The sequence below is a fragment of the Neoarius graeffei genome, chromosome 15, assembly GCF_027579695.1.
Source record: "Neoarius graeffei isolate fNeoGra1 chromosome 15, fNeoGra1.pri, whole genome shotgun sequence".
NCBI lineage: Eukaryota > Metazoa > Chordata > Actinopteri > Siluriformes > Ariidae > Neoarius > Neoarius graeffei.
This window is the reverse complement of record NC_083583.1, coordinates 4952759-4966856: the sequence shown is the minus strand read 5'-3', so window position 1 is coordinate 4966856 and position 14098 is coordinate 4952759. Positions and strand designations below refer to the sequence as shown.

Genomic DNA, 14098 nt, shown 5'->3' with positions numbered 1-14098 from the left:
AGGCTGTTCTAGTTTGGTGGAGGAGTGGGTGGCGGGAGAACGACAGGATTTCAGCTCTTACTCATTAATATTCATGACATGTAAACGTGTTACCTCTGATTGGCTAACAGCACTGTGACGCTCCCTCCAGTGGGTCAGAGCAAGCGAACGTGGGTGTCTTTGTAAAAACTGTTTTGATTGGCTATTATGGTCTCGACATCGATGTTTTGACCAATAATAATGTAGATAACACGAATTTTACATCACATTCAACGAGATTTAAACGAGACTAAAGATGGCGACTTACAAATAATGTGTAAACATCGTTGGAGTTAATAAAGTTTGAACAACATGAAGGAACATACCCCAACCCCCCGAAATTAATAAAAAACATTCTCAACGGATTTGGCATAATATAAAAAGTTCGTTTTCTACTCAGAAAAAGCGGAAATCTGCCGAAAAAGCGGGAAACTCTCATCCCTGCCGAGCTTGTGACCATGTCGTGCATGCTAACGTGGAGAATATGAACATGCTATTTTGTAACAAAAACCTTCGAACAAAAAGTTCATGTTTTACTTCCAGCTTGTGAGCTGGTGGTCGATCGTCTTGACGGTACAGATCCAGGGATTAAAAACAACCTCGAAGCAAAACCACTACTGAAGGCACCGAAGTTTGAAAAGTCACTGTGGTTGAAACAATCAGAACACAGTACTAACGCTGCATTACACTTCGCTGGTGGTGTTCCAAAGATAAATTCCAACCATTTCTTCTTCACCTCTTCTATCTTGGGCAAGAAATGCAACGTTGATGTGTTACTGCCACAAATAACACAGGCACGAACTTGTTCAGACATGTTTTCAGCTTGCTGTTAGGTCCTCTTCGTTAGCTACTGACGAGATGGGCTCTGCTATCTCTCCTCGCGCTTAAATCCGAACGTTCTTCCTGTGGGCGGTCGCAAGCCAAGGTGGGCGAGGCCATGAATATTAATTTCGAAGTGACGTAACTTCGTATGGCTTTTTCTGATCCGCTCGTTTTTCCGACTATTTTCTTTCATAAGCTAATACAGGGAATGGGAGTAGAATTACATTTTCACATGCAGCATGCATATGCAACTCGGAGTGAACTATGGCATTTCAAAAAGAGCCAGTATTAAACGTTTTTGGTGGAAGGGCACCTTTAAATGGCCGAGTCAATCAACCCAGTTGAGCTGCTTTTCATTGACTGAAGGCAGAAAAACCACAAATGAGCAGCAACTGAAGGCGGCTGCAGTAAAGGCCTGAGGGAGGAACCTCGGTGTTTGGTGAAGTCCACGAGCTCCAGACTTTAGGTTCTCATTGATTGCAAAGGATTTGCATCCAAGTATAAAAATGATGCTTATGTTTATAATTGGCGGTTTGTCCAATTACTTTTGAGCCTGTGAAAATGGAGGGACTGAAAAATTGGCTGTAATTCCTAAGCAGCGAATGCAGTATATTTGCTAAAGCCCTTGAATTAAAGCTGAAAGTCGACACTCCAATCCCGTCTTGATGGCTTCATTTCAAATCCATTGTGGGGAGTACAGAGGCAAAATTTAGTCAGTGTTCAAATATTTATGGACCTGACTGTACATATACACTCACCGGCCACTTTAATAGGAACTTGTTGTTGATTCTAAGATCCCTGTTCTTGGCTACAGGAGTGGAACCCAATGTGGGCGACATAGTGGTGTAGTGGTTCGCACGGTCGCCTCACAGCAAGAAGGTTCTGGGCTCGAGCCCAGCGGCCGATGAGGGCCTTTCTGTGTGGAGTTTGCATGTTCTCGCCGTGTCTGCGTGGGTTTCCTCCGGGTGCTCTGGTTTCCTCCACAGTCCAAAGACATGCGGTTAGGTTAATATGGGACGGCCTTGGGCTGAGGTGCCCTTGAGCGAGGCACCGAACTCCCAACTGCTCCTCGGGCGCTGTTAGCATGGCTGCCCACTGCTCTGGGTATGTGTGTGTGTGTGTGTGTGTGTGTGCGCTCATTGCTTATAGTCAGGGTTAGTTTTACAAAAAAGTGAACCCTGGAGGCAAATCGTGTTAATTTTTGGTATACAACTGTTTTAGGGGTATTCAAGGGTGCTGAATCCAAATCCGCTGTATACCAGGCTCAAAAATGTCCCATAATGCCTCAAACCTGAAAAATCCAAGATGGCCGCCGCAACCAGGTCAAAACCTCATAATCACTTATCTTTTTGACTAAACAAGGTATAAAATTGAATCTGACATCATTTTTTATGTTTTCATACATGAGGAACCCAATGCTGTCATCAGATTTAAGATTAAATTAGAGGAAAATGCTTATCTCATTGGCTAGTGAATCAGTGGCTTTACCAACAGACTGGTCCAACTTTATGGCACTTGATGATAATAAAGCAGATCTTGCACTTTTCCTCTCAAACCATGTCATCCAACACAGCCCAAAAGATGAACCTGTAATTGTGGTGTCAGGGGGGTTTGCCGAGGCAACCACTGCTATGTCATCCAATCCGAGTTTTGAAATCTCTTCTTTACAAGCTGAACATGAGGAAGCTGATACAAGACTTATTCTTCATTGCATACATGCAAAGGTGAAAACAATAGTTGTGTCAGCACGAGATACAGATGTGCTTCTTCTACTTCTAGCACACTTTGACACAATGACTTGTACATATCTTTATATGAAGGCTGGTACGTCCAAAGCGCCAAAGTATTTTCCAGTGCATGAAATTCATAAGTTGCTATCCGCGGACCAATTACATGCATTACTGGCTTTCCATGCTGTCACAGGGTGTGATAGTGTATCTCAGTTTAGTGGTCACAGCAAGAAAACAGCCTGGAAAGTGTTCCTTGATCATCATAAGGATCTTCTTGGCCTTGGAAAAGGACCTTTAACAGACAATATAATCAGATTGACTGAGACATTCATCTGTAGGATATATGGGGTTCCTGAAGTTCATACCCTTGACAAAGCAAGGGTGAAATTGTTTTGCAGTGGTCGGTCTCAGGAGTCTTTGCCACCTACTTCAGATGCAGCGCAATTCCACATTATGCGTGCACATTATCAAGCCAGCATATGGAGTCAGGCCCACAGGCCCCATCCTGTTCTCCCACCAGTGACTGAAATGGGATGGGTGGAATTGAATGGGACTTTAGTTCCACGTCTTCTATCTCTCTCACCTATTCCTAAAGCATGCAAAAACATAACAACTTGTGCTTGCCTCAAGGGGTGCCTGAGCCAAAGATGTAGCTGCAGGAGAAGCGGCATGCAGTGCATGGAATCATGCAGCTGCCACAAGCTAAGCTCCTGCCAAAACACTGGAGAGGAGGAGGAGGATGACTAGAAATAGGCTTAAGATAACATATAGTATATTGAGTAAATTCTTCACCATAATATTAATCTGTCTCTTGCTCCTTTTTACTCTATTTATTAATGCACAGAAGGTTTACATGGTTTCTAATCTTAAATGTAATCATAGCAATGAATTCTCTATGTGTGAAAACATATAAATACATCATATATCTCTGAGTTCACCATGTTTAATCAAAGAGGCATGCACATAAATGGCTTTTTGTCTGGTGACGGCGGCGGCCATCTTGGATTTCTTCCTTTTGAGGCCTAATGGGAAATTAGTGAGCCTGGCATACAGTGAAATTAAATTCAGCACCCTTCAATACCTTTAAAAGTGGTGTATACCAATAATCACCACACCCAAATGTCGCTTGACATTACAACAAAAATATCAACAAAGAGAAATGTAGCCTTTCACATAAAGCCAGTTATTTGGTCAAAAACCTGTGACGCCAACCTATGTTCTACAGCTGATAACTCAAGAATGGAAAAAGGTATAAACAAACTTCTTTTTTTGGGTAAATGAAGACTGTGCAAGGTTAATTTTGGTAATATTAGTGTTGACATAGGCATAGAACCTTATTTTCTGTACATCTTAAAAAGGCAGACAAAATGCTAGAAAAAGTTGACGATATGAAGCTTTCTAGTTTGAAAATGGCTACTAGCCAATGAGATAAGCATTTTCCTCTAATTTAATCTTAAATCTGATGACAGCATTGGGTTCCTCATGTATGAAAACATAAAAAATGATGTCAGATTCAATTTTATACCTTGTTTAGTCAAAAAGATAAGTGATTATGAGGTTTTGACCTGGTTGCGGCGGCCATCTTGGATTTTTCAGGTTTGAGGCATTATGGGACGTTTTTGAGCCTGGTATACAGCGGATTTGGATTCAGCACTCTTGAATACCCCCAAAACAGTTGTATACCAAAAATTAACACGATTTGCCTCCAGGACCTTAAATAAGCACTTTTTTAGAAATCCTGCCTAGACTATTACGTGTGTGTGTTCACTGCTTCAGATGGGTTAAATGCAGAGAGGAATTTCACAAGTGTGTGATGAATAAAGTTGTTGTTGTTGTTCTGCTGTTGCATGCTGGGATGCTTTTCTGCTCACCACGGTTGTAAAGAGTGATTATATGAGTTACTTTCTCTTGGCAAAAAAGCTCGAACCACCTCCAATCTGTCCATTTTCCTCTGACCCTCTCTTATCAACAAGGCGTTTGTTTCCACCCACAGATCTGTCGCCTATTCACTCGATGTTTTTTGTTTTGGGCACCATTGTGTGTGAAAACCCCAGGAGATCAGCAGTTTCTGAAATACTCAAACCAGTCCATTTGGCTCAAACCAACACCCATACCACAGTGAAAGAAAGTCACACTTTGAGATCACAATTGTTCCTGTTCTGATGATGGATATTAACCTCAGCGTGTTTCCGTTTCAGGCGGGAAGGAATTTATGAATCATTAGAGACACCTCACTGTAAGCTGACGACGTGAGCTGTTTATTAAAGCCCCTCCCCCTTCTCTCTTTAATGATGCATCTTAACAAGGTGATTAGTTCTGTGCCTGTTTATGGAGCCTTTACACTAACAGCTTGGGGAAAAAGGGGGGACGAGAAATTAATTATATCCAACACATAGATTTTAGTAATGTAATTATGTCGAGGAATACTTTGAAGTGGACTAATGGGCGAGTGTTGCCTTTGATTAGAGGCGTCAGTGGAGCCAAGCGGGAGCTTTGTGACCCATTACAACTAATAAGGTCCTCTTCACAGGTCAAAGCTGAAGTCCAGGTTAAAATAAGAACGGATTTCCTCCTCCTTCTCCTTGTTGCTGTTGCTTTTTGTGTTTATTTACGTCAAGCAGTTTCAGAATGCTTATGCTTCGATTATCTGTCATTTTTAATTATCGTATTTTCTGGAGGGACTTTATTAACTGAGGTGATTTTGTGAGTAATGTTTCTTTTCTGGAAGCTGAACGCCAGTAACAGCGTACGAAGCCGATTACGGTCCCCGAGAGCCGTCTTCGAGAGCCCGGTGGTTTTTCTAATAATTCTGCGGACACGGAGAAATGATGTGTGAATCATTTCAGTGTTTAGTTTATTCCCCGAACGTCCCTACTTTACCAGACCAAAAAAAGTGCACAAGAGGCTCTGTAAAATCCGTACCATACTTTCTCAGGGTTTAATTACACGCTCCCCCGTGCTCTCTCCTCTGTCTTTTAGTAAAGCAGAACCTTCTCTGTAGCTTTATTAGGTGACACGATACGTGCCATCCATCTTATCCGTGCCGTGGAGCGCTCCCAAGCTCTTACGCGACTGAAAATGGAATGTCGTGTCTTTCTTGCCCTGCGTGGAATGTCATTGTGGTCGGATTCATACGTGCTCGTTGTGTTTGGACGTTTCTCTTTGACCTCTCCATGACCATCTCTTATTTCTCCAATGTAAAATATATTCATCTGACAAACACCCCTCTTGTTTTTTAGCTTGCGCTAGCAACGCTGGTGCAAATTGTCACTCTCACTCAGGATCTTTCTACTTTATTATTCTTATTATTCTACTCACGCTTTTAGGGCGCTGTTTCCCCCAACCAATCAGCACCAAATTTCACATAAAGAATCCCTCTAGGCTGAATTAAGTTGCTGTGGCTTTTGGTGCTGATCTGGATCACTGATCCAGAATGATCCATGAAAAATGGGATTTTTTTTTTCAATCACTTATAACTCTGTCAATTTTCATGATTTTTTTTTTCCCAATCAGTTTTTTTTTTTTTTTTAATTTTGTTCAGGGCACCAGGGCGCAACTTTTCTTTCCTAAGCATTATTCTCTATCTCTTACTGTTCCGGATCTTTAGGGTATGGTGACCAGACGTCCCGGTATGTAGCAACTAGCGCAAATTACTGTGATTTGAGCAGGCTTGTAGTACTCGAGTCTGACTTGTGCCCTAATTTTAAGGACTTGTGGCTTGACTTGGACTTGAGCACTGATGACTCGGACTCAGACTCATGCATTAACTGCATTTGGACTCATAAATTGGACACGAGGACTCGGATATCTTATGCCTTAATAATTTGGCATAAGATATTTATAGCTACATTAATTTTTATACTAATTTTGTGCAAGAGTGTCACTCCTGTGCACCTTGGCGCGTGCATCAGACAGACTCTCGGGCGCGCTTCGGACAGCGCTTGCGCCAAGCAGACTCTCACCCGGACGCCATATATGACTCGCACCTGCACAGGATTAAGGCGCAATCAGCACGCCGATATAAAAACTGTAAAAATGAACTTACTTTGCGAAGTATTGAGTTGCGTTGCTGACACATTACTGAGCCTTATTTCCTTGTTTGGTTTGCTGATCCCTGATTTCCTGTTTCTCGTCTTTGATCCTGCCGAGTCTACGATAGCCTGTTTGTGTCTCGCTCGACCTATCGCCTGTTTCACCATTTTGCCTGCCGTTCTGGATTGTTTACCGTCTTCACTTGTATTAATAAACACACCTTCTGCACTTACATCCGTCTCCCAACCATCTCTGACAGAATACTTCACACTCCCTGATAAAGAGAAGCGCATTCACCTGTTCATACGCCATGTTCAGGAACAAACTAGTGTTAACGGCGCTGAAACAGACACCGTCACATGGTGCGGTTGGAGTCTTGGACTCGACTCGAAATTTTCTTTAATTACTTGACTTGGACTTGAACACTGGGGACTCGAGACTGGACTCGGACTCGAGGTTTAGTGACTCGACTACAACACTGGACTTTAGTCACAGTCTCTGTCTAGTTTTTTATTTGTTCTTTCTCCTGTGCAGAATCTCTTTGGCCCAAAATCGCTGTTCCTCTCAAAGTGGTGCGCACCAAAGAAAACAAACTCAGCAATCGCTTCTTTCCCTTCGATGAGATCGAGACGGAGGCAGTGCTGGCCATCGATGATGACATCATCATGCTGACCTCTGACGAGTTGCAGTTTGGATACGAGGTACCAAGCGACGCTTCTTAATTATTTCATGTGTAACATCTACATTTCTTTGCTTCTCTTGTTTGCTTTTTAGCTCCTCCCACTGAGGGTGAAAGTAAGGCCTGTGCGATATGAAAAAATATCGTGTTCCAACACTTTGACATTTCTGCAATATGTAGATTTGTACACTATTGAGAGCCACGGAAATAATTTTGCTAGCTGTATAAATAAAATAGTAGGAGATTGAAATCCACGTGTCTGGATTCAAACCGGAACGATATTCCGTGATCTCTCCGGAATGATGTAAGTCGATGTATAATATGGCATCAGGCATTTGTCAGTGTTTTGTTTATTAATTTATAATAATGCACAAATTGTTAGTTTGAGGTAGCCCTGTGTGTCGTGTAGGTGTGGCGGGAATTCCCAGACAGGCTGGTGGGATATCCCGGTCGACTCCATTTATGGGACCACGAGATGGGGAAGTGGAAGTACGAGTCAGAGTGGACCAACGAGGTGTCGATGGTGTTGACCGGAGCTGCGTTTTATCACAAGGTACAGCGGTTTGTAGACTCGAACCTGCAAACTTCTGACTTTTAATTAAATTCTGATCGACCTTTGGTGGTTCTTTGTGTAACTATAGTCAGTAGTGCTTGCATTAGAGCGTGCAGACGGACACGGAAAAATAAAACAACACTTAACAGCCCATTTAATACTAATAATACTTAATGAAGAGATTTGAAAGGATCTTAGATATGAATCACCTTCAGTAGGCCGACACGTCCCAAATCCAGGATTAGATACAAAGTGCAGGAAAAAATCTGTATTTTATTCACGATTAAAAATAAAGAATTTTAAATATTCTTCAAAATCAGAAGTGTATTGTGGAAGCATTTCCTTTTCATGATGCACCCATGTTCGTTCGTTCGTTCGTTCGTTCGTTCGTTCGTTCGTTCGTTCGTTCGTTCGTTCGTTCGTTCGTTCGTTCGTTCTTTCTTTCTTTCTTTCTTTCTTTCTTTCTTTCTTTCTTTCTTTCTTTCTTTCTTTCTTTCTTTCTTTCTTTCTTTCTTTCTTTCTTTCTTTCTTTCTTTCTTTCTTTCTTTCTTTCTTTCTTTCTTTCTTTCTTTCTTTCTTTCTTTCTTTCTTTCTTTCTTTCTTTCTTTCTTTCTTTCTGTCTGTCTGTCTGTCTGTCTGTCTGTCTGTCTGTCTGTCTGTCTGTCTGTCTGTCTGTCTGTCTGTCTGTCTGTCTGTCATAAACTTGCAGCAGATAAAGAGGAGCCATTTGGTGAAAAATATAGATGTTATTTCCCAGCTGGGAGGTCTGTATGGTGAAATACCGTGACCGAGGTTTTGAAAGTACTGAGCAAGGTCCTCTGGGCCGAGATCAGTATTCAAGGCCGAGGTCACGGTATTTCACCATACGGACCGACCTTAAGCTGGTAAATAATATATTAATTTTTTTCTTTACCAAATTCTAACAGAAAACGAGAGCGCCCGGAAGGGACAGCCGAGCCGCCATTTTGAATCCTCATTCACGGCTGTAATGCAAATGGCTTCCTCCTCAGTATACAAGTGCACTTCCATGGCAGGAAAAAAACTACATTTTGCTGCCTATGTAGTCCCCTATTTATACAAATAGGAGTCATTCAGGATTCAGCCATGTTTTTGCTCGGCGTTAGCAAGTTACAGGTTTTTTAGCTTTCTCCTGAAATGTTTTCTTTTATTTCTTCTTCCTCAGGGTAGGAAAACTCGCTTTCGCTGTGAACACTGTCGTTATCGCTATCCATGCTGTAAAATTAATGCTGTTCTCCTGAGAAACGCTGGCAAAAATTTATAAGATTTTTGATAAAAATCTTATAAATAAATCTTATAAAAAAGATAAATGTTGACAAATATTGCGACAAGGTTTGTTGTTGTGAACGAGCGAGTCACCAGAGGTCCGTAACCAGGGTCCGTACCGTAGGATACAGACCCGCTCACCAGCCAATCAGAGCACAGGATTTGATGGAAACCGGCCCGTGAAAAAAATAAATAGAGGATATTACACTATTGCATGAAGATATGACGTTTATCTTCGAGTGGTGAATGTATACATTTTTCAACACGAGAAGATAAACTTCCTATCTTTGCACAACCATGTAATGTTCTTTATTTTCTATGGAAACATCTACAAAAAAAAAAAAAACGCAAGTTAAAAATTCAAAAGAATTTTTATTTTGAACGCATTTTAACAACATGCGTCTTGTCAGTGGGGAAAACACTGGGAGGGACAGAGTGAAATATCAGTGATTATTATCCATACAGGACACTCTTTCAATGGAATAAAAATGTGTTCTATTCCCTTCTAGCAGGTTTCGTTCATTTGGTTTGATAGCATGCAATATTGTTAGCATATCGCTTATCCTACGTGTATTACGTCACTCTACCCAATGGAGAATGAGTGTTGAATATGGTTTACGATATTGCATGGTTGTCAAGACAACATGACGTTACATGTCGGAGACGTAAAACTTCCACGCTAGCGAGTGAGCGACTGTGACAATTTGTAAATAAACATGGCCGCCAGGTTTGCTTCATGAAATACGGAAGAGTTTGAGAGAATTTTGAAAGAGAAAGATGTGTTGAACACCCGAAAGGAATGTATAATAATAATAATAATGGCTTTTTTCGTGGTCTATCAGATATATTCCATTCAGCTACTCGTCTTTGACTCGTTCAGTATCACCCTCGCTGGATGGAATATATCTGATAGACCACGAAAAAAAAGCCAGACAATATTATTTAAATGTCACTCATGAAAAATGTGAGGTTTTTTTTAACATGAGAAGATAAAGTTCAAGTCTTCAAGCCAGCGTGTGATTTTCTTTTTATTATATCGACACGTTCACAAATAAAAAAATCCCCAAATTTATCAAAACAAAATAACTCGCGCATCGATTTCCTCACGAGTCACAGATAGAGATTTATGTCCCGGTTTTGGTTCTCCATGTCCCGGATGGAGCTCAGATGAAAAGTACGAGTGGCGTATTTCCCAGTAAAGCACTCGCGTCTGTATAATACATCTGGTGTATTTATTTTATAAACAAGACACGTCACGGTGACGTAAACACATTCGTTTTTATCGCATACTTGGGAACCAGACGCTTTTCCGAGACAACCGAAGATGGTTGATGTTACAAGTGATTTATTTTATCTCGGTTAATAAACAGCTATCTATCATTTTAATGAAGCTAGCGTACAAGCTAACAATTGAACAATCTTGGCTTGCTAGCTAGCAAACATGCGTAATTTATAAACCCTAGCTACCTAACGCGAGATATCGAGGTTACGTTCTTGCCTGCAATGCAGACATTTAGATAAGATAACTTTGTTCAGCTTACAGACAAGTTCATGGCATTTCATTGGAACGTGCCACAGCTTTCAGTGCCAAGAAGTGGTCCGTGTTTTGGTCGTAAAACATCACATCAACAGCAAAACTGTGAGCGTTAAGAGACTCGAGTTTAGCGAGCACTTCCTGTCTTTGTAGTGCTTAGACGATAACATTTAATCTAACGTCAGTTTCATTCCAGTCAAGTTCTCAATAGATTCTTTGGTCAGATTATAACCGAGTAGCATCAGGTTTCTTAACCACTAAAAGGGATCTGATCTATTACTGATTAAATTCAGTTCAACCGTAAGTTTTTACACCCCAATAATATTTTAACAAATATCTCAATTTTTTTGCTGTACTTATTTCAAAGTTATTCTTTTATGCGTCTCGTCTCATCATGGCTCAGAATCTGTCAGTCTGATGTCATCATTTATTCTTCTGTATCCGCTTTGTCTTGCAGTACTTTAATTATCTGTACACGTACAAGATGCCGGGAGACATTAAGAACTGGGTGGACGCTCATATGAACTGCGAGGACATCGCCATGAACTTCCTGGTGGCCAACATCACGGGGAAAGCTCCGATAAAGGTAAACACGTTCGATTCTTCTTCCAGCGTCGACTGGAGATCACACACCATGAATTAGGGTTTATTATATTTTATGAGACTTGGGGCGAGTTGTGTTTTGGAGCAGAAACTCGTCGACTTTAACACGTACCGGGTTGTTTTTCTGTTCCGCAATCAAATTCTGAAATCTTTCAGTGGAATTTAAAAGGTATGACGGTGTATGAGAGCCAGAGGAGTTTTATCACATAATTTGAGGGGTTTTCTTCTGGTTTATTTATTTATTTATTTTATTTTCAAGCAAATTTATTAATTTAATTTTGTGCAATTAATTTGCACAGCAATATATTTTTTTTCAAGTTTTTTTTTTTTTCCTGCACCGAGTTTGAGTTTTCTGAGCTTCTGCACCGTGAATAAAGGCATTAACCAATCATGTTCTACAGGACAGACGTCATGTGTTGACGTAGAAGACAGCAGAATAACAGCCTCGAATGTAGCGGCGAGTCTCTGCTATACACCGGCGTCTCTCACGTTCCGGAGCTGAGCAGCAATACTCCTACAGAGTTTTGTTCCGATCGTTAATCAAGCGCATAGTCTTTCAGATTGAGAGCAGCGTTAATTAATTTCAGGATCAGTTTTTGCCATGTTGCCAAAAATAGCTGATTTTTAAAATTTTTTAATGTCCTTTTTCCGCCTCCCGACTCCTTTTGGTTTTTCCCTCCCCATAATACACCACCATATCATGGGTTTTGCAACTCTGCCTTTTTTTTTTGGGATACTGAAATTCATCTCATTATCTGTAGCCGCTTTATCCAAGCCTGGGCCCGCCCATCCTAAGCGTGACGCAACACGAGGGCCTGTTCCGAGCTTAGTCTGGCCAGGCAGGCTATCTACAGCATTTCCAAGCTCCCGAAAAATCGGGAACCAATCAACTTTGAGCATCTCCAACGGTCCTGGGTAGAGGCGTGTTCAAGGCAGTGACGTAGTAGAACTGCGACCGGAAGCCATAGATTGTTTACAGAATCTATGCCGGAAGCGCTTCATTCACATCACGAACATGGAGCAGCGGCAAGCCTTTGACACAGCGGTAGATGCTGTATTGAAAGCATTCAACGGGAAGTTCTCATTGAAAACGGAGCAAAGAGCAGCCCTGGAGGTATTTATTGAAAGGAAGGACGCTTTCGCCTTGCTCCCGACCGGCTTCGGTAAGAGTTTAATCTACCAGTTAGTCCCGTCGCGTCACATACGTCAGAGGAAAGAGTGATGTGATTGGTTTAAGCTTCGTCACAGCCTTTTCTGGCTTCGACCAGTAGCAAACTGAGGCATTTCAGGGAGGCGGGTCAACCACGCGCTCTGGGAAACGGTTGGGCTTAATAGCTTGGCCAGACCAAATGCTCGGAGAGCTTTGAAGTCGCGTTAGCCAGGCTAGCTTTATCCTGTTCTACAGGGTTGCAGGCAAGCTGGAGCCTATCCCGGCTGACTACGGGTGAAAGGCGGGGTACACCCTGGACAAGTCGCCAGGTCATCACAGGGCTGACACATAGACACAGACAACCATTCACACTCACATTCACACCTACGCTCAATTTAGAGTCACCAGTTAACCTAACCTGCATGTCTTTGGACTGTGGGGGAAACCGGAGCACCCGGAGGAAACCCACACGGACACGGGGAGAACATGCAAACTCCGCACAGAAAGGCCCTCGCCGGCCACGGGGCTCGAACCCGGACCTTCTTGCTGTGAGGCGACAGCGCTAACCACTACACCACCGTGCCGCCCCGGTACTGAAATTCAATTTAAAAATTTAAAAATCCAGACCTTTTGTTTTTCCATAAACATCGGCCCGACACCTAGAAAATGTCTCTAAACCAATCGGAGCTCTTGATATTAGAGCGCGCATGCACCATTTAACCACAGATTTTTTAAATTATATTTTGTTATTTTGTCGTAAGCTTTTATCTGGATGCAGAGATGAAAAGTCTCTCATTATTCATGAGCGTGAACAAACTTCATGAGTACGGTATGTCCTGACTCTTAGTGTTGACCTAATCTGATTTCATGAATAAATAAATAAATGTAAAGTCTGACACATTTGAGTAAACATTTTATCCTTTTTTTTTTTTTGTCCAGATTGTTTCATTGCATTTGTGGCTCTTATTATCCTTTACTGGAATTCAGAGAAAGAAAGAAAAAAAATCATAAATAAATCAAGTCCAACACATTTGAGTAAACGTATACTTTTTTTTTTTTTTTTTGGTCTGTCCAAATTGTTTCATTGCATTTGTTGCTCTAATATCCTTTACTGGAATTCAGAAAAAAAAAGTCATTCATTCAGAAATAAATAGATAGCTGGATAAATAAATGTAAAATCCAACACATTCGAGTAAACTTATACTTTTTTTTTTTTTGGTCTGTCCAAATTGTTTCATTGCATTTGTTGCTCTTATATCCTTTTTTTGGAATTCAGAAAAAATATTCATCATAAATAAATATATAAATAAATTTAAGTAAAGTCCGACACATTTGAGTCAGCATTTATACTTCTTTTTTTTTTTTGTCTGTCCATATTGTTTCATTGCATTTGTGCTTCTTTTATCCTCTATTGGAATTTAGAAAAAAATATTCATCATAAACTGATTGATTGATTGATTGATTGATTGATTGATTGATTGATTGATTGATTGGTTGATTTTTTTGCAAATTGTAAATATTCGGATAGTTAAAAGTAAGTGCTCCCCATGAACACAGTGATTGATAAACAGTGGTCCCTTCACAGACCCGGCTTACGCTACCGTTCAAAAGTTTGGGGTCACCCAGACAATTTTGTGTTTTCCATGAAAAGTCACACTTTTATTTCCCACCATAAGTTGTAAAATGAAAAGAA

The 14098-nt window shown here is 41.1% G+C and overlaps 1 protein-coding gene across 1 annotated transcript in view; it reads left to right on the top strand.

Moving 5' to 3' along the window:
* ext2 (exostosin glycosyltransferase 2) overlaps nt 1–14098 on the top strand; it is a 117915-nt gene that overhangs the window by 89076 nt on the left and 14741 nt on the right. Inside the window, exons 11-13 of the mRNA XM_060940792.1 lie at nt 7137–7303; nt 7691–7834; nt 11110–11238. Coding sequence (XP_060796775.1) covers nt 7137–7303; nt 7691–7834; nt 11110–11238 — 440 coding nt within the window. The remainder of the gene's footprint in view (nt 1–7136; nt 7304–7690; nt 7835–11109; nt 11239–14098) is intronic.